Source organism: Denticeps clupeoides, chromosome 8 (assembly GCF_900700375.1).
Source record: "Denticeps clupeoides chromosome 8, fDenClu1.1, whole genome shotgun sequence".
NCBI classification, from domain to species: domain Eukaryota; kingdom Metazoa; phylum Chordata; class Actinopteri; order Clupeiformes; family Denticipitidae; genus Denticeps; species Denticeps clupeoides.
This window is the reverse complement of record NC_041714.1, coordinates 18,660,343-18,678,587: the sequence shown is the minus strand read 5'-3', so window position 1 is coordinate 18,678,587 and position 18,245 is coordinate 18,660,343. Positions and strand designations below refer to the sequence as shown.

Here is an 18,245-nt window from a genome sequence, read left to right as displayed (position 1 = left end):
ACAGGATTCCCACGGGATGGGAGTCGGTTTCACTGGAATCACAGAGAATGTGACGATGAGGCCGAGTTTCAGCCTCCACGATCTCCGCACTCCATGTTTTCTGTGTTTCCGTGCAGTTAAAATCCCTGTGCGTGTTTAATGATTCATTTTATTCATGTGTACAGCTGCACGTCTACACATCCAAACTTCTACAAGAGTAAAGTGCAGAAAAAAGCACCAACAGACCATTAAGAGGCAATGTTTTCATCACAAGGTTTCTTCAGTTTCTATGTTATAGACAGGGATTCAGTCCATGCAAATCACTTCTTATATATTTATATAAAGGTTAATATATCTCAAATAAGATATGAAATCACTCCTAAACCTCAAGATTGTGGAGGCACATGGAGCCGTTGCCTCCAGTAGTTACAGGAACACTGAGAAAGTCACCATGTGTGAGGCAGAAACGTCTCACTGAAACAGTACGATGACCTTTCTCAGTACCTCGAGTTGAAAAATTCCAGGGGGCTTAGGAGATCTTCACATGTAAAAGCTAAAAAGTATAAGTGAAAGTACCAAGCTGAAAAAGGTAAGAAAGAAACAACAGAATTTATCGACAGAGCATTTCTGAAATCCTCCAGCTCGAAGACTGCAAAAGAACTATATCACCCAGATTGCATAAAAAAATTCATCCTTAAACTAACGTATAACACACATTCAATAAGTATTACGCAAGTTAAAGAAGCAAATTGCACGTCATATCACTGCAGTAATACTCAGTGCTGTGCGTGAACATATAGAGTAGAATAAAGTACGGAATTACACTTGTTCGTAGAAATCAGTGAGGGCTAGTCTAAAATTACAACCATGTAAAGGAAACATTTAACATTGTGCTTTTTTTTTCTGAAATTAGAATATAGAATATTTAAAAGCCTGTGAAATAACAGTGTAGAGGATACGCCGTTGTCACAGTACTTGGCACTCGGAGCACACATCCAGTCTTTCTCGAAGAGCAGAGCAAAGGAAAGCAGAGGGGGGAACATGCGGGTCTTGCCAAGGCCTCCTCAGTGTTCATTTCAGTACAGGCAGAAACAAAAAATCTCTCTAAAAAAAAGAATAGTTACTAAACATGCCCAGTAGATGATAAGGCCTTGTAGTATAAGAGTAGTATTAACATGTAGGGATGTGATGTGCAAGGTGGGACCAGATTTTTTTTTTTTTCATCTATTTCTGATGCACGCTGGTAGTCGGCAAAATGCGGTCAACAGGTTTTCAGGTTGAATAACTCGACATGAAATGTTAAATGGGACCTGCTCTGGAGATGATAAAGAATCTGTGGAATCAGATTAGCTAAATCACTAGTTCCTGATTACTGTATCATAAGGCATAAAATATAATATTTGTGATGTTATAATACGATGCCTTTACACGCCATTGCAACTATTACTCAAATGGTGCAACCTTTTTTTTACTCGAATTAAGATCATATGATGAAACACGTGTTTGTGCTCGGTTTTGGTTATTCCGTTTCCTGAGGCATGTACAATCTAGCAAAAAAATGAGAATAAATAAAAGGAATTAAAAAAAGCAGTAAGCAAGGCTGTTCTCTAATTACAAAAGCAATAATACACCTATTAAACAAGACATAACACGCTCACTAGGTTGCCAGCTTCTTGTTCGGAAAGCTGGCGAACCCCAACCACCTTCAGCCATCTGCAAAAACGGTGGGGCTGACCATCAAGCGGGCGGTAAACTCAGCTCAGCTGGACGCCCACAGCCAGGGCGTCGGCTCCTCCGGGCTGCGATGCCCGTCTCCAGCCTCAGAGGATGGTGCAGAAGAACTTTTTCTCCCGGAATGGGTTCTCGGAGGCCGGTACGGGCACGATGAGCGGATCCTCCCGTATGTGGGCATCACAGTAGGCCATCAGGTCTGCTGCTGCCTTGGACACCTTAAAAAGTAGAACAACACAGCGCCAGATCAGTATAATATTACACTTTATTTTCGAATGGAATGGGATTTTAATAAATGCTTCTTTTTTTTTTCTTCTGACCTGCTGCCTCCAAGGCTTTGGCTGTTGGTGACAGGTAATCTGGTAGAAATTCCGGTAAAATAGTGGTTTAAACTTCATCCCAACACAACCCATGATGGTCCAACATGGAAACCCAGACTTTACCTCTGTCCAGACCCTGATGGTTTGACCCATTCTCTAGCTGATGTATGATGACAGCCTGTCATGGCTGCCCACTGCTCACCAAGGGTGATGGTTAAAAACAGAGGACACGTTTCATTGTGACACTCAGTCTGTGACTGTGTGACCAGTGATGACCAATAATTTTCAGAATGCCTAATTTTCTTAACCAAACTGCTGCTGGAACAGTGGACAGCGGGGAACGGTTGGCAGATAACACGCGGCTCACAGTAGATGGATGTAAACCACTGTAATTATGGCAGAGAGTCACACAAACAAACAAAAACAGGGGGGGCGCAAGACCTTCCTGGCGACATTCAGCGACCTTCACGTCGCCAGCAGGAGCATCAATCATTCACTCATTCAGCCATGCGTCCCTGCATCTGTCACTGCTGCCGCTATGCGTTTTCAAATCGCCACATTTACCACCGGAGATATGATATACCCATGAAGCAGTAAAACACAACAAAGCTCCTGCTGCAAGGGCAAAAATCTGGCTAAGACGAATAATGCTGACTCCCCGCTTTACTTTGTGCTGCTGTCCACTCTGGGACTTGGAATGGTCTCACTGATATTGTCCCCAAGGCCAGGCAGACACAGTAATGCAATGCTTACTCAAGCAGTGCTGATCCAACCCTGCAGAGGTCTGCCATTAATCAGGACAAGTACTGAAGGAAAAATGACAAGGACGCTGGATGGCTAAGACACTTGGCTTAAAAAAAACAAGGATAAATGTGACGGTTAAACCAGCATCTGCACTTTAAAATTCAGCCCGTGTACCGTGCATTGTTCGCCCGATCAATAAAAGCTATAACTATCAGAGTGGAACGGTAGACTTCAGAATTAATTACACATGGGACGTGTCGTCCTAGCTGACAGCTCACACTTTACACCATCAGCCATAATATTATTTACATTTACAGCATTTACATTTACATTTACATTTACAGCATTATAACCACCGGATGTGGAGTAGATCCCCACATGAGGAGTATAGACACTTTTCAATACATTTACATTTACAGCATTTATCAGACGCCCTTATCCAGAGCAACTTACAATCAGTAGGGACAGTCCCCCCCTGGAGACATTCAGGGTTAAGTGTCTTGCTCAGGGACACAATGGTAGTAAGTGGGATTTGAACCTGGGTCTTCTGGTTCATAGGCGAGTGTGTTACTAGGCTACTACCACTAAAAAGTAAAGTGAAGTGATTGTCACATGTGATACACAGCAACAGAGCACACGGTGCACACAGTGAAATTTGTCCTCTGCATTTAACCCATCACCCTGAGTGAGCAGTGGGCAGCCATGACAGGCGCCCGGGAGCAGTGTGTGGGGACGGTGCTTTGCTCAGTGGCACCTTGGCGGATCGGGATTCGAACCGGCAACCTTCTGATTACGGGGCTGCTTCCTTACCTGCTAGGCCACCACTGCCCCCACCACTAACACCCCATATACCCCAATACCAACTATTTTCTGCCCAGTGTGGCAGCCACCAACTTGGTGAAGTTTTAATATTATAATACCTGTATAATACCTGTACATCCCTCATGTTTGTTCTCTGGCCATGAGAGTTTTTCACCATCATCTCACAGTTTCAGCAGCTTTAGAATTTGGCACCAAAACACAATTTCTCACAAGTGCGTGATTCCATTTTGGTTGGTAACGCAAATCAAAACATTTCAGTACCCACATGGACACCTCTAGGCCTCTGAAGCTATCTGCTGTGGATTGCCTTCTTCCCATAATGCACTCTTCCTGTGGTCCAGGTCTGATGCTCATCTTTTGTGGGGAATACAGGTCAGCGTGGCATCTTTTACCCACAAGGCAAACTCAAGTCCAGCAGGTCTGAGTTCCCCGCATCACGCAACTGCTGGCTCGCATCAGGCCAGTTGTGGCCTTCTGTCACCAAAGACTTGCACATAAACATGCAGAACATTTACTACAAGAGCATCGTTTCCTGTTTTGTTTAGTTGTGTTTCTTTGTCTGTATGATATTATTTATATTGGTTAATGAAATTTCATAAAATCAACCATCACATTCAGAATAATCGACATTTTTTGCCGTAAAATGATTCTCAGTGCGGGGAGGCTGCTGTTTTTTCCACCTGTTCCTCTTTATTCATGTGAGGAGCAGGTGGAGGAGAAACACGGGAGTTCAGCAGGGCGCTGATCACCTCGGCGGCCAGCCGCCACCCAGCACACAGTAAAAGGGACCCAAAGTCCCATCAGCCACTGGGGCAATGCTCCTTTACCTGACATACGGGTCAATAGTAATGAATTTGATACAGAATATAAATAGTTTATTTAAAAAGTGGCATCTAGAAGAGCGGAAACCGCTGGTCCTGACAGAGAGTCACCAACAAAAGCTCCATTACTCCAAAATCTCTTGTCTAATAAGTAACGGGTTGGAACAGTTAATAACGTTACTTTTGAAAATGATTACATCTCCAGTGTCGCATGGGTCACCGAGGGGGGGGGTCATCCAGGGCGGAGGCACCATAATTACAGCACATAACGCGCTAATGAAGGAGAGCCCTGCTAATTAGAAACACATCACGCTCAGGCACCAGGGACGGAGGGACGTGTCCCACGTCAGCCCGCCAAGTTCATCTGTCCCAGTGAGGACGCGGAGATCATGTAGAACGTGAGAGCCCCACCCGGTCATGTGACATCAGTCCTGGGCAGCGGATGGTCTGATCCCGGACTAGAATTCACGCCTAGAACCTTAGCCTGAATTCCACTTATCAGACGAGGATCTGCTGATTCATCCTGCTCCTGTCAGGTAGATGAATACCAGCCCTTTCAAAAGCAGGCGGCTTAAGGGACACTTTCATCGCATCAGCACATTACAATTAAAGCCCAAGCTGATGATTTATCACAGCAGAAATCAGAACTTTAACTTTCTGAAGGCTATGTGATGATGGATTCGAAGCCATCATCATCAGTAAAATGGTTACAGGGCATCTTTTGCTGTTGAGACAGGAGGAATGGGGACGTCCCCGGTGGAGATGCAGCAACCCTGCTGTCATTCGGACTACACCCAATGTGACATTTCACCCCTCTTTCACTGTGCTATGTTTTCCATATTCTCTGTCCCATAACCAGCTAAAACAAAAACCAGCAACTCCAGATGTTCTGCGCTCGACACCGTTGATGCGTTTGTGATTCTGGCGGTTGGTCATCAGTTTTGAAATTATGACTTTCAGCTTCAGAAACATGGACGTAAAGTAGGTGAAGTGAAGAACACTGATGATCTGCTGATAATAACCCCTGTCGAGGGCTAGAGACATGAAGCAGCAGACGAGCAATCAGTCCTTCAGCGGGAAAAATCCCGTTGAATTTAAGGACCAGATGCTTAACAAATGGGTCAGAACATCCCCAACTGGTCCAAGGGCCTCACTGATGTGTGTGTGGAGTGAAGGCCTACTGCAGGCCTACTGCTGAACACTTCACCACAGGTTCTGGTCGGCCACGTGGTGAGATCTCCTGGTCTGATGAACCATGTTTACAGAGGCGTGTAGGGCAGCAGTGGCCTGGCAGGAAAGGACGTGAACCATCAAGGTCTTGGCTGCCCACTGCTCACCAAGGATGATGGTTAAATGCAGAGGACACATTTCGTTGTGTCACCGTGTGCTGTGCTGCAGTGTATCATGATGACAAAAAAACAATCCCTTTCTCTTACCTGGAGAAGACAGAATGCATTATGGCAAGTCGGTCACAAACAGCGTAATATTTTCTGCCGGGGGCCAGTATTCACATGGACGTACCACCTACCTAAACATTGTAAACCCCCCCGATACCACAGCAGATACCTTCAGGCCTACTGGAGTCCATGACTCGATATTAGGCGGGGCAGTCATAAGAAAAAAGCAGGACTGGAACCTGGACGAATCAGATTCAGCTCCTTTTATGAACCATCACTTCTCCTCGTGAAGAACCGTGAAATGAACGCTGTGGCCCAGCTGAGGAACGGCTGCCTTCCTCTGGTTGTGAATTTTGGGGGCATGATGGGTGTGGTGTCATCGCCAGTGAAGAGCTCATGAAATGGTCCCACAGCAGATACCTTCAGGCCTACTGGAGTCCATGACCCAATATTAGGCGACCTCAGAACTCATCCCTCAGATTAAAACCGCATCTACCTTTATCCTGTCCATGCAGGCCTCCATCTTCAGCTGCTCCACGGCCTTCCTGGCCTGCGAGATGCTGGCCGTGCTGTTATTGGCCATGCTGTCTTTCATGGTGGCTTCTGGCTGGTCTGAGACAAACACGCACACACAAGAGGCGTTATTTCCTTCCAGGACCTGTCCGTGTCTTCCCGTCCTCCTCGAGTGTGACTCGAACGGAGAACCTGAGGTTAGAATGAAAAATTACGCTCTCCTACAGGGGTGAAAGTGCGTGACCCCTCAACCGGGGAATCACACCCCCCCATCTTCTAATTACACACTGATGAGCGTTCATTTTATTTATCTCCAGGTCCACGCCCCCCTTGAATTTCTTCCCTATTCCTCGGTTCGAAATCGGAATCGCGCCCAGGCGCGGCTCTACTGTACTCTACTGTCCTCGCGTCCGCCCGGCGTCTCGGGGACACAAAGGCTGCCCCGATATCGGCGGACGACGATCGATGGTCCGCCATCGGCGGCCGCTTACGAAACGTCCACCTACCTGCGGGGCGGACTCGACTCCGCCCGAGCGGGGATGGATGCAGCGGGGAGACCCCCGGGCCGGGCCGCGTAATCCGGGTGACAGGGGACGGGGTGCGCGGGGAGCGGCGGCGGAGCGTTCACCGAGCCGGTGGTCCTGCGGACGCCCGAGCACCTCGCCCTCCCTCCCCGCCCGCGCCGCGAAACGGCACCGGCGCAGTCGCGCTTTGCGTCGAGGCTTCCCTGCTCCGCGCCACATCACCGTGACATCAGCGGGGCTCCCGCCGCCCGCGGACGCCGACAAGAACCACGCAGAACACGCGCTTCATAAATACGTAGATATATTTTATATGTGTGTTTATACTGATCACGTGGGGGTGCCCATTCATACCAAAAAAAAAAAAAAAAAAGCCACCAGCATCCATCCTGCAGCAGATGGACCAGGCCAGGACAACATGAAATGAGGGACTTCAGGAGGCGGAGATACATGAAGAGCTTCCCTTTCTGTAAAAAGCAGGACTGGAACCTGGACGAAGCAGATTCAGCTCCTTTTAGGAACCATCACTTCTCCTCGTGAAGAATCGTGAAATGAATGCGGTGGCCCAGCAGAGGAACGGCTGCGTCAGTGAAGAACTCATGAAATGGTCACCAATGTTCTCCCGAAAAGGAGCAGGATGTGAAATGATCTGATTTTAAACGGAAGATCAGCTGGGGTTGTGCGGTAACGTATTTGAGAGCAGGTGGGCTGCTGTGCCCCCACCCCACCCCACGTCGTGTGAAAGATTACAGCCCCAACGCCAGGGATTAGCAGCACTGAGCCGCCGCCCAGTCAATAGGATCTTCAGGCCCAGCAGCAGCCGCCTGTAATCCACACGCCTCCAGCCACTAATACAGTTGAAGGTGGAGAACAGAGGCTGATCCTCCACCAGATACCGGAGTGGGGCGCGTGGGTCTCCATCTGAACAAAATGAGGGTGAGATGTGATGGTCCTTGCACACTTCTCATGCACAACACGCACACATTTCAGAGTCCTGGTCCTGGTGTTGCGGAATGACAGGCAGGTTCCACGTCCAGGAGGCGGAACCTTCGAATGATTGATCTGGTCTGGCCAGACGATAGCAGCGTCACAAAAGTCCAAAAAATATATATTACACAGTTACATGGAGACTGGAACTGAATCACAAAAAACAACCAACAAGACAAGATAAAAACCAAGAGGAGGAGGAAAGATGGAAGAAAGGTGGAACGAAGGCCTCAGTGTTCATCATCGTCATCATCATCATCACACCACTGTTCCCATCCGGAATATTGATAGATATATACAAATATGAGACTAAATAACTTCAGTCCGTCCGTCCCCCCCGCAGGCCACTCTGCACCCGCTTCGACGGGGAACCCGGGAGGGCGGAGTCTGTGCATGCTGCCACTTCCTGTGCAGGAGGTCACGTCGCCGGGTCCTGTGGGCGGCGGCTCCTCAGCCGGCAGCGTAGCTGCTGAGGAAGGAGTAGAACATGGGCAGCTTCATGCGCTGCTGGTCCCGGCGGCACCAGGCGATCACCGTCCCCTCGCTGTTGGCCGTGTAGAGGTGGTGTCCGTCGCACGAGAAGGTGAGGCTGGGTGGGGAAGGCGGGATTAGCGTTAGTTCCACCGTGTGAGGAGGGTGAGGAGATCAGGAAGGGGCAGCAGGTACCTGACGATGGGCTTGTTGGATTTGGGGAAGGTGATTTCTCTCACAGGCTTCAGGTCCCATGTGCTCCAAAGCCTGAAAAACAGACCAAAAAAAATGATTAAAAACATGAAATTATTACAACGCATCAAATTTCTGAGATACACGATGGACCCGACCTGACCACGCCGTTCTCCAGACCCCCGGCGATGACATTGACAGACACGCCCTCTGGCTGATTGGAGAAGGCCACGGAGCAGATGATCTCTCGACAGTGAACATGGCCGATCAGGTCGCCGTTCACCGTCCACAGGCGCAGATCGCTGCCACCGCCCACTGCATCAGTTAAATCTGTTATTTGACATGCGTCACAAGTGTCGACAGTTCTGGCATGAAAAGCCACCCACCCGAGTCGCACACTGTGGCGATGTCCCCCGTGGTCTCGCTGGCCGACACCGCATTCACCGGGCTTTTGTGTCCAGTGAGGCTCTGGACGTAGCACAACCTACAAGGGGAGGAGGTCACATGTTCACAGTCCCAACACTTACAGGCCTTTTCAACACATCCATCATATGCACCCGACCTGTTGAGGTCCCACAGGATGCACGTCCCGTCCCGGCTGACGCTGATCAGGACGCTGTAGGGCTTGCAGACGAACAGTCCTGTCACCTCGTCCGTGTGGCCGTACAGGTGCAGCTGGGACTCGACCTCCATCTCTGATGGCTGAAAGGGACAGAAGGCAGAAGAAGCTGTTTCCAGTCCAGTCCCAGAAACACAGACACCCAGTGGCAGGAGACCCAGGCGTCCATCAAAGACATGGCCACCACCAGCAGCTTCATATTTACAACTACAGCTCCTTAACAAAGGCAGATACATAAATACATATTTATATTTGATTCTGATGTACACATCAGACGGTGACTGAGAAGAGAGACCCAGTCTCATCCCGTCCACGTCCGTCTCTCAGACGCTTCCCACCTGCAGGAAATGTGTTTCTAGGGCAACTGGCAGATGAGTAATGAGGCCACGACACGCGGCCCTGAGAGCTCCAGCACCCAGCCGCTCCACGGGGAGCCATAATGGACGTAGGTGGGTGGCTGGGTGGGCGGCAGTGGCAGAGAAAGGGAGCGAGAATGCAGAGGGGGAGGGGAGGAGGCGGGGGTAGCGGGGGGTTACCACGGCAACCTACTGTGGTAGCGGTGAAGCGGTTACTGTAGGCGGTGATGACTCCACACTTGCTGCCCGTGAACAGCTGGCAGCCGTCCGGCACCCAGGCACAGCTGGTCACCTACAGACAGAGAAATTGGGGACAGAGGCAGAGATGAAGAAAGGGACAAAAAACGTTCAGATTTCCACCCATTCAGAGCAAAGTTGGTTCTAGCTGGAAATATAAAAAAAAAATAAAAATACACAGTTCAAACTGTGATGTCATCAGTTGGCATGGCCCTCTGAAAACACAATGACTTCTATTGAGAATCTCCCACCATGCAACACTGTGAGGCTGGTTCAGCCAGTGGCACGACAAAGAACCCTGAATAGAACAGACAATGGAACCACCAAACCGGTTCTATGACACTGAAATGGCAGGTTCTAGTCAGTTGTTAAACGCACCTAAAAACCTTCATATCCTCTATATTTGTTACACGCAAAGTAAAATATAATTTCTTTTAATGTTGATGGCCATAACACACTATCACAAATTATTATTTCTTAAATGATTGACAATTCAGAAATGACCAAATTTGAAAAGAATCTTTATTTTTACACCCAATATTAATTCTCCGGCATATTGTTGAGGTCCTCAGTTGAAGTTCGCCATGCTGGGCTGTACCTGGTGCAGCTGGGAGCACTGGACGAAATTGATGGGCGGCTCGCTCTGCTTGCTCTTCAGCCGCAGCATGTTGTCAGCATAGCCCCAGCTCAAGATGGCCGACCACTGGATGTCTGTGCTGTGCATGCTCCTCACACCTGCGGCCATTGAGGATTACGATCAGAGATTAGTGAAAATGACCGACACTCCTGATGAGTAATTCAAGTTCCACACAAGGCCGGAAAAAAAAGACAACGTGTTACTCGCGGTGACGGCTGCTCTTTAAAATACACGCGCGCTTTTATTACATCCTGTTTGTTGTGAGTGTGTGTGTGTGTGTGTGTGTGTGTGTACCCTGCTCCTTGCTGTAGATCATCATCAGGCAGAAGTTGCGGGAGAGGCCGCAGATGGCCCGGGTGGGCAGCGCCAGCAGGGAGCCGAACCTCTCGCCGTGGGGCTGGCTGAAGCAGACCACGGGGTCCGGGGCGCTGGGAGAGCCCACATACTCCCCCCACTTCAGCCCCTTGATCCAGGGCAGGGGACTCTGCCAAACAGACAGTTTAAAAGATCAGGTTGTCATCTACAGGGCTGATAGCATGGCGCCACGTGTACGGACCAAGATCTCTGGCGTATGGACTAAATAAATACATAAATAAAAATCAGCTTCGCCCACTGATCTAACGCACAGCTCTCAACCACACCAACAACAGGCCAATCAGAAATAGGGAAGGGGCAGAACTTTGACCGATAAAGATCCAGCAGTTGCTCCACGAGCGTAAGTGTTTTCCATGCCGGCAACGCAAATCGTAAGTCCTGGACAGCGCGTTCACGAAGCCGGCTAGAAAAAAGTGCTGTCACAGCATGAATTAGACCCTAGTCATAAAGCAGCAGTCCGAGCCGCTAGTCTTGTTTTCGTCAACTGATCATGTGAGGATAACCATAACAAAATATATCATGTAATATTGTTGACTAATGAAAATTACACTAAATATACTATACTACTATACTATACTACTATTATACTAAATACTATACTTTTGGGGCAGTGGTGGCCTAGCGGTTAAGGAAGTGGCCCTGTAATCAGAAGGTTGCCGGTTCGAATCCCGATCTGCCAAGGTGCCACTGAGCAAAGCACCGTCCCCACACACTGCTCCCCGGGTGCCTGTCATGGCTGCCCACCAAGGGTGATGGTTAAAAGCAGAGGACACATTTCACTCTTTGCACCATGTGCTGTGTATCACAATGACAATCACTTCACTTTAAATATATATGCTATACTAAAATGTCTCTTCAATTTATTTTTTGTCTATTCTACTAGGTACTTGTACTATATTGACTGGGTTAAAGAGAATTGTATTACTATAAAACAACCACACAAGCAACGCAACACACCTCACATCTGGCGTTCATTTTCATCTAGTCATTTCCTGGCTTTAAGCAATTTGAATGGCAGAAATGTTTGAAGGCCAGTACCGGGTACACAAGCTCCCTCCCCTGTTCCCGGTTCTCCCTGAATGCCAGCTGGACCAGGAGGCCCATGGCAGCAGGAAGCTCCGCCTCCATCATCAGCTTGGGCGAGGCTCGGCCGATGTGGGAGACGCCGAACAGCTGCCGGGGCGTCTGGCCGTAAGTCTTTATCATGGTCTCCAGAGCACGCCGCTGAACCGGGTCCTCCACCGCAGAAACGTCCATTCCAAAGTAGGTCTACAGAGTTCACAAAAAAACCAACAACTTTTAAACAACACCAGGCCTGACAGCACATGTTGATCTGAACGTGAGGACGTCCCCTCACCGCAGGGTGGAAGACGTTGATGGCCTGCACCGCTGCCTTGCCCTTTTGCTTGAGGCCGAACACCAAATCGATCCACTGGCACAGGGTCTGGGAGACCTGGTCTGACTCCAGGGCCTGGCGGTGGATGAGAATGAAGAGGCGCGGGTCGTTGCGAGCCCACGGCGGCAGGTTGACATGGTTGACGCGCTCGCTGTTCTGCCGAACGCCGAAGTCGAAGCCTGTTGGGGGCGAAGAGAAGCAAAGCGTCAGGCAGAAGGAGCTAAAGTAATGAAGTGAAGTGCCTGTCACTATGAAACATTGGAGCACCGCACACGGTGACACAATGAAAAGTGTCCTCTGCATTTAACCACCACCCTTACTGAGCTGTGTGAAGCCATGAAAGGCTCCAGGGGGGCAGTGTGTGGGTACGGCACTTTGCTCAGTGGCACCTAGGCGATACAGGATTCAAACCGGCCTCGTAGAAAAGGAAAAATGGAAAGATCCATCCTCACCCTCCCTGTTAACCAGGAACTCCGGCAGGTAGAAGAACTCTGGGATCAGCTCCTTAACGTCCGTCATAGACTCGTAGGATGAGAGTCGCCATGTCGTGTTCATCGAGTGGAAGGTCCGGTCAGGGATATCAAAGCTCTGGTCTAAGCGGGTGAAGCAGGACAGAAGAGAGAGAGAGAGACAGTAAGGGAAGGAGACACCCCTCCTGGGCATACATCCACTTTAGTGTCTCACATGGAAGACCTACTTAATGGACATTTTGCTAAATGTGTAGCACTTTATGCTACAAATGAGACTGCATATTTAACTAATCTTCTCATGAAATCAATTTAAAAAAAAAAAAAAAAAAATCACATTGGTCCAGAGGACACCAGTCATGTCGATTCACCATTTTCAATACATTTTCCTCAGGACTCATCATTGATCACTTTAAAACCCATGTGGACACTAGAGCATAGGGCTGCGCTCAGTATATGGCTATTCATTCATAATAAATCCAAAAATTCTTATAAAGGTAATATATCCGTGTGATATATATGATGACTGGGTGCTGACCTTGGTAGGCCAGGAACATCTTGGTGAAAGGAGGCATCCTGACCAGGAAGTGAAGCACGGTGCCGCTGTTGGAGTAGTGGGATCCGTAGTGGTACGGCTGTACGGGGGGCATGGGGTCATCCTCGCGGGCGCCCTTCTTGTACTCCTCTTCCAGGTACTGTAACATGCCAGTAGAGTTACGCCACCACACACACGCATTTGACAAGAGGTTCACGGCCATGGTACCTTGTAGTTGTCGACGTAACGGTCCTCCTTCTCCTTGGACTGGACCGCTATGGGTTTACCCAGGTTCCTGTCGGACAGAACAGATGTCACAAACGGAACATACTGGCCACAGAACGGAACATACTAGCCACAGCGGTCACTGTTTCGGCGGGTTGATTTGTACTGGGACCTGTAGAGGGAGGGGTCCTGAAGGTCCAGGGTCTCGCTGGTGTAGTCGCGCAGGATGAAGGGGAAGACGGGGTACTGCATGAGGTCGTTGAAGGAGCGTCCTGCGTGCTTGTTGAGGTGGGTGAGGTACTCGAAGTTGGTGATCTGGCCCGAACCCCACAGGTGGGTCAGCGCCGTGATGTTGTCGTACTCCAGCAGGTTCGGCAGCTCGGAGGACAGGATGCTGTGGTAGACGTCGTCACGGAACTGCGCAGATACAGAAGTGTCAATCTTGGTTAATGACGCTGGAGCAACCATGATGACAGATATAGATAATCGATGGTAAATCAGGTGATTTGTTGCTCTAGATTCAGTGCCGGAGAGCCTCTCTTGCCTTGGCGTTGTCGAAGGCCAGCAGCAGGGTCCTGCCATTGGTGAGGAAGATCTCCAAGGCGTTGTCCCTCAGCTGCCACCAGCGCTTGTGAACCTCCTTAATTTCCTCGTACGTCCAGGAGAACGACGCCGGCTCAGTCTCGCCATGAGGGTTCTGCAACGTCACAAAATGTAAATCTGACGTCATTCTCTTCATTTTTAGCCATTTAGACTTCATGAGAATTACGGGAACACACACACACACACACACACACACACCACTTTCTGTTCCAGTGAGGCGCGTGTTTACCTGGCTGTCGTGGGTCTCAGCTGCATTGTCCTCTACAAAGTACATCCCAGACTTCCCTACAGACAAACACACAGATGCAGGGTCACACATCCCCAGTGTGAGCATCTCTCGGAGGCATGAAAAACAACAAGACCTGTGTGTGTGTGTGTGTGCTTTCAAATTTAAAATGTGTAAATTCTCACCCAACAGAAGTTCTCCTGCTGTCTCTCTGGATGGAGCAACACTGATGCACCTTCTGGTGAACCTAGAATTGAACCAAATATATATTTATTAGTGACAGGCAAGGTGATATTATCGCATGTACACATGATTAAAATAACCCTGACAATATTTTTTTTGTCCATTAATGCAGTTCATTTTACTGTCGTTTTATTATTTATATATGTGAATACACATATTAACTTCACAGGACAGCTGGTTTAAATCATATCACCCTAGCTTAGTGTATGTGTGTTAGTATTACTGCTTGTTTTTCCTTCCTCTCGTGGAGCTGAGAACAGCTACAGCTGACAGGAAATGTCTACGTTAACATTGGTTAAGGAACAAGTGCAATGTGGTGTATAATTGAGTGGAAAAACATTCTTGTTGTTATGGACAATTTTGGTACTTATTTTATTCCCTTATTTTCAATTTAATTGTGTTTTTCTGAAAGATATTTCAGCACTCAAAATTTGCACCTAAAATTTTACTACACAATGTCTCGTTGCTACAATGAAAAAGATAAAGAAATTATTTTGAAATTATTATCAAAAGTCGCCCACAACAATGTCATTAATCACGATTAATCACATCAGTGTCTGTGATTAATCATGATTACAAAATTGAATAATTGCCCAGCACATATTGTGGAGATGAAAAGTATTCGGCAGCCAGCAATTGTGCAAGTTAAAAAGATGAGAGAGGGCTGTAAGTTTCATCATACAGTTGTGGCCAAAGGTTTTGAGAATGTGAAAACCAGAATTTGTGTCCATGTTTGCTGCTTCATTGTTTTTAAGATCTTTTTGTCAGTTGTTTCTGTGGTGTATTGAAGTATAGTTAAAAGCATTTTGGCCCTTTTTTCACCCTGGAAGGCTGTCAATCAACATCTGGGCCAAATCCTGACTGATGGCGACCGATCCTTGATAATCAGTGCTTGGAGTTTATCAGAATTTCTATTTTTTTGTTTGTCCACCTGCCTCTTGAGGATTGACCACAAGTATCCAGTTGGATTAAGGTCCAGGGAGTTTCCTGGCCATGGACCCAAAATTTCAATGTTTTGTTCCCTGAGCCACTTAGTTTTCACTTTGGCCTTATGGCATGGTGCTCAATCATGGTGGAACAGGCATCGTTCTTCACCAAATTGTTCTTGAATGGTTGGGAGAAGTTGCTGTTTGAGGATGTTTTTGGTACCATTCTTTATTCATGACTGTTCTTATGCAATATTGTGAGTGAGCCCACTCCCTTTGATAAGAAGCAGCCCCACACATGAATGCGATGATGACTTCACGTTTCCTTGCAGGTAACCATGGTTAACAGAGGAAGAACAATAATTTCAAGCATCACAAAGTATTGAGGAACTTTTGCTATTCAGCAAATGCTTCTGCACCATTAAACCAATAAAATCTTTAAAAATCATACAATCATACAATGTTTAAACATCTTGTTGAAGTATGATGAAAATGACAGACCTCTCTCATCTTTTTAAATGGCACAACTTGCACAATTGGTGGCTGCCAAATACTTTTTAGCCTCACTGTATATTTATTTAAAATGAACACACACACACACATGCACACATCTGTGCGCTCACACACACAGTAACCTGATGGGCTCGCTGGTAGCCTTGTCCTTCACCGTGGACGAGAAGGAGGAGTGGCTCTTGTCCTCCAGCAGGAAGGAAAGCGGTGCTCTGACTGTTTCTGGGGGAGGAAGAGCAGGAATGTTCAGGATCCTGATACTGGCAACACCTTCGGCTGGACCCATGTTGTTGATGGTGAACCGGGTACCGTCGTGCTTGCGCCGGTCTTTCAGCAGGTACTTGTTGGGGATGGTGAGGTAGCACCTTTGCAGGCGGCGGCGCTCACGGTTTGGGCCTTCAGTCGGGTCCAGCTGCCAGGAAGTCGGATAGGAGGCCTGATCGTACCACACTGCACTGAAACACGAACACACACACACACACAAAAAATCATCACCCATGTATGTCTTTTTATGTTCTATATGGCAATATTAATGATGGGGGTGTTAAAATTAATCTCATAACCAATGCATCATGATGGACTGCATTAATGCAGTGCAGAACATTGTCGAATATATCATAATAATATTACTTGGTGATTTTTTTTGGTGGCAGTGTAAAAATTCTAGTTAAAAAGCGATGGTAGTGACAGACTGATCTGAGTACAGCGTTGCTCTGAGTAGGAGTTTGATTGACACTTCACAGGTGTTCGCTTGTCGCTGTATAAAAGCTTGTTGGGATTTTGGAAGAAATTGACTGACCGGTCATGCGTTAGCTGCTGCACCAATTCCTGCCAGTGGCGGCTAGCGCTCAGGTCGATCTTGTAGAGGCTGCGGATGTGTTGGATCACGATCTTCCTCTCCATGCCCTGACGCAGGGATACATTCTGGGTGATGTCCGCCGCGATCTTGGAGATGTCCTTGGACTTGCAGTCCAGTCTCTGCATGAGGCTGTAATGGAGAGTTAGGAGACACTGTCTGAAAGAAAAAAACTCACGCCTGCAGTCATAAATTCATGTTGGGAAACATAAATATGTCACTCTGGTAGACAGAGGGACCTTGACTAGGTCAGTCATCAGGCCCGCTCACCTCTTTTGGGAGTTTGTCATTTTCTTTTCCCAGGCTCCTTTGCTGGTCTTCTTCTCTGACTCGTATTTGAGCTGCTCCTGAGCAGAGGATCATGTCCATGAATCAGTCACTGGGTTCATAGTTAATTTAATGAAACCCACCCCCCTCCACATGAGATGAATAATAATCGGACAAACAATTATCACACAGTTACGAAAGCATCTTGTTAAAGTCGACAGCTTCAGCTCTTTATTTTTACAGTCAGATATGGATAAGTGAACATTCACAGCAGAAGATGTGAGAGCATCGAAAAACAGTCTATCTGCTATGAAGACTGATGGAGCAATTATGCTGCAAGTGTTCCACCTTCTGGTGTAAATGTAGTTTCATGGTATCTTCAGGCGTAAGGAAGCCAAATTTAAGACCTTTTTAAGACCACTTTCAACAAATTTAATACCCTGCATTGGAGTCATAAACTTCATTTGTCCAAGGGCCAAAATATTGTATTTTATCTAAAGAAATATATAATTATCTATCTTCAGTTTTTTAGCTGATTGACAATTTGGTTGGTTGTTCGTGTGAAGCCTGTCATTAAGTTCTTCCCATATGTCTTCATACACTGATTAAGTAATATGGGAGAAATCTTAAATAGAAGGAGAACTCCCACTCTCAGAACACGTTCGCTGGTGAGTGCAGAATTTAGCCGACTAGCTCCATAGACGTCCATTCATTTTCCATCGGGGCGCTGGATGGAAAGCTCTAGCGAAACTGCTAATGTACATACCTGAAAAAGCTCCCCACCCACCCACACAATGGAAAATGTTGGTGGTTCCACTAATTCACAGAAATGCAAAACACATATTTGAAATTCGCCAAATTATGATATGCCAGTAAAACATTTTAATAGGTCTGCAGTATTATACGTTATTTTTAATGATATTTAAGGCCTTCTGAAATATCCAATTTAAGACTTTTTAAGGGTCTGTGGATACACTGTAGGTGACTGGTGTCTACCTCTCTGATGGCCTTGAGCAGGTCTGGTTTGGGTGGGGCATTGGGGGAGATACAGCGATGGCCACAGAGCTTCAGCGAGGTCATGAACGCCCCGGCAGCCGCCTGCTCCTCCTTGGTCAGCCCGTCCTTGTGGTCGTGCAGGAGTTCGTACAGGTAGAGTGCCAGCTTTGGGCCGTGCTGCTGGAGAACCAAGGAATTTGTGAGTCTCACAGGGACACACATGCAAATATTATTATTCTGCATCTGTAATTATTCACTGCTCATCATTTTACA

At 47.5% G+C, this 18,245-nt stretch overlaps 2 protein-coding genes across 9 annotated transcripts in view; both read right to left on the bottom strand.

Annotated features, from left to right (window-relative positions):
- Positions 1 to 227: 227 nt before the first annotated feature.
- Positions 228 to 7,013, bottom strand: gng4 (G protein subunit gamma 4). Its single transcript, XM_028989540.1, has 3 exons — positions 6,834 to 7,013; positions 6,311 to 6,426; positions 228 to 1,928 (listed from the first exon to the last, which is right to left on the bottom strand). The coding sequence occupies exons 2-3, from the start codon at positions 6,407 to 6,409 to the stop codon at positions 1,800 to 1,802; spliced, it is 228 nt and encodes a 75-aa protein (XP_028845373.1). The 5' UTR covers positions 6,410 to 6,426; positions 6,834 to 7,013; the 3' UTR covers positions 228 to 1,799.
- Positions 7,014 to 7,226: 213 nt separating this feature from the next.
- The window catches only part of lyst (lysosomal trafficking regulator), a 49,067-nt gene continuing 38,048 nt past the window's right edge, over positions 7,227 to 18,245 (bottom strand). For 5 of the 8 annotated variants that reach the window (XM_028988679.1, XM_028988680.1, XM_028988681.1 and 2 more), the window contains 22 exons: positions 17,973 to 18,152; positions 16,980 to 17,056; positions 16,653 to 16,841; positions 16,163 to 16,308; positions 15,979 to 16,075; positions 14,360 to 14,421; positions 14,178 to 14,233; positions 13,890 to 14,042; positions 13,518 to 13,762; positions 13,349 to 13,415; positions 13,124 to 13,280; positions 12,571 to 12,711; positions 12,080 to 12,297; positions 11,761 to 11,991; positions 10,642 to 10,831; positions 10,309 to 10,445; positions 9,667 to 9,765; positions 9,061 to 9,200; positions 8,885 to 8,982; positions 8,657 to 8,813; positions 8,502 to 8,573; positions 7,227 to 8,424 (listed from right to left, as the gene is read on the bottom strand). In XM_028988679.1, the coding sequence (XP_028844512.1) occupies positions 8,286 to 8,424; positions 8,502 to 8,573; positions 8,657 to 8,813; positions 8,885 to 8,982; positions 9,061 to 9,200; positions 9,667 to 9,765; positions 10,309 to 10,445; positions 10,642 to 10,831; positions 11,761 to 11,991; positions 12,080 to 12,297; positions 12,571 to 12,711; positions 13,124 to 13,280; positions 13,349 to 13,415; positions 13,518 to 13,762; positions 13,890 to 14,042; positions 14,178 to 14,233; positions 14,360 to 14,421; positions 15,979 to 16,075; positions 16,163 to 16,308; positions 16,653 to 16,841; positions 16,980 to 17,056; positions 17,973 to 18,152 (3,051 nt within the window). In that variant the 3' untranslated portion in view covers positions 7,227 to 8,285. Of the gene's footprint in view, positions 8,425 to 8,501; positions 8,574 to 8,656; positions 8,814 to 8,884; positions 8,983 to 9,060; positions 9,201 to 9,666; positions 9,766 to 10,308; positions 10,446 to 10,641; positions 10,832 to 11,760; positions 11,992 to 12,079; positions 12,298 to 12,570; positions 12,712 to 13,123; positions 13,281 to 13,348; positions 13,416 to 13,517; positions 13,763 to 13,889; positions 14,043 to 14,177; positions 14,234 to 14,359; positions 14,422 to 15,978; positions 16,076 to 16,162; positions 16,309 to 16,652; positions 16,842 to 16,979; positions 17,057 to 17,972; positions 18,153 to 18,245 lie in introns of those variants that run through there. The other 3 variants (XM_028988686.1, XM_028988683.1, XR_003750506.1) reach the window with 3 other exon arrangements.

Excerpts from the sequence above, each read along its gene's own strand:
- gng4 (XM_028989540.1), bottom strand. The coding sequence starts at position 6,409 with ATGAAAGACAGCATGGCCAATAACAGCACGGCCAGCATCTCGCAGGCC. Across the intron at positions 1,929-6,310 it reads CCTGCATGGACAGGATAAAG|GTGTCCAAGGCAGCAGCAGA; the intron begins GTAGATGCGGTT and ends CTACTTTTTAAG.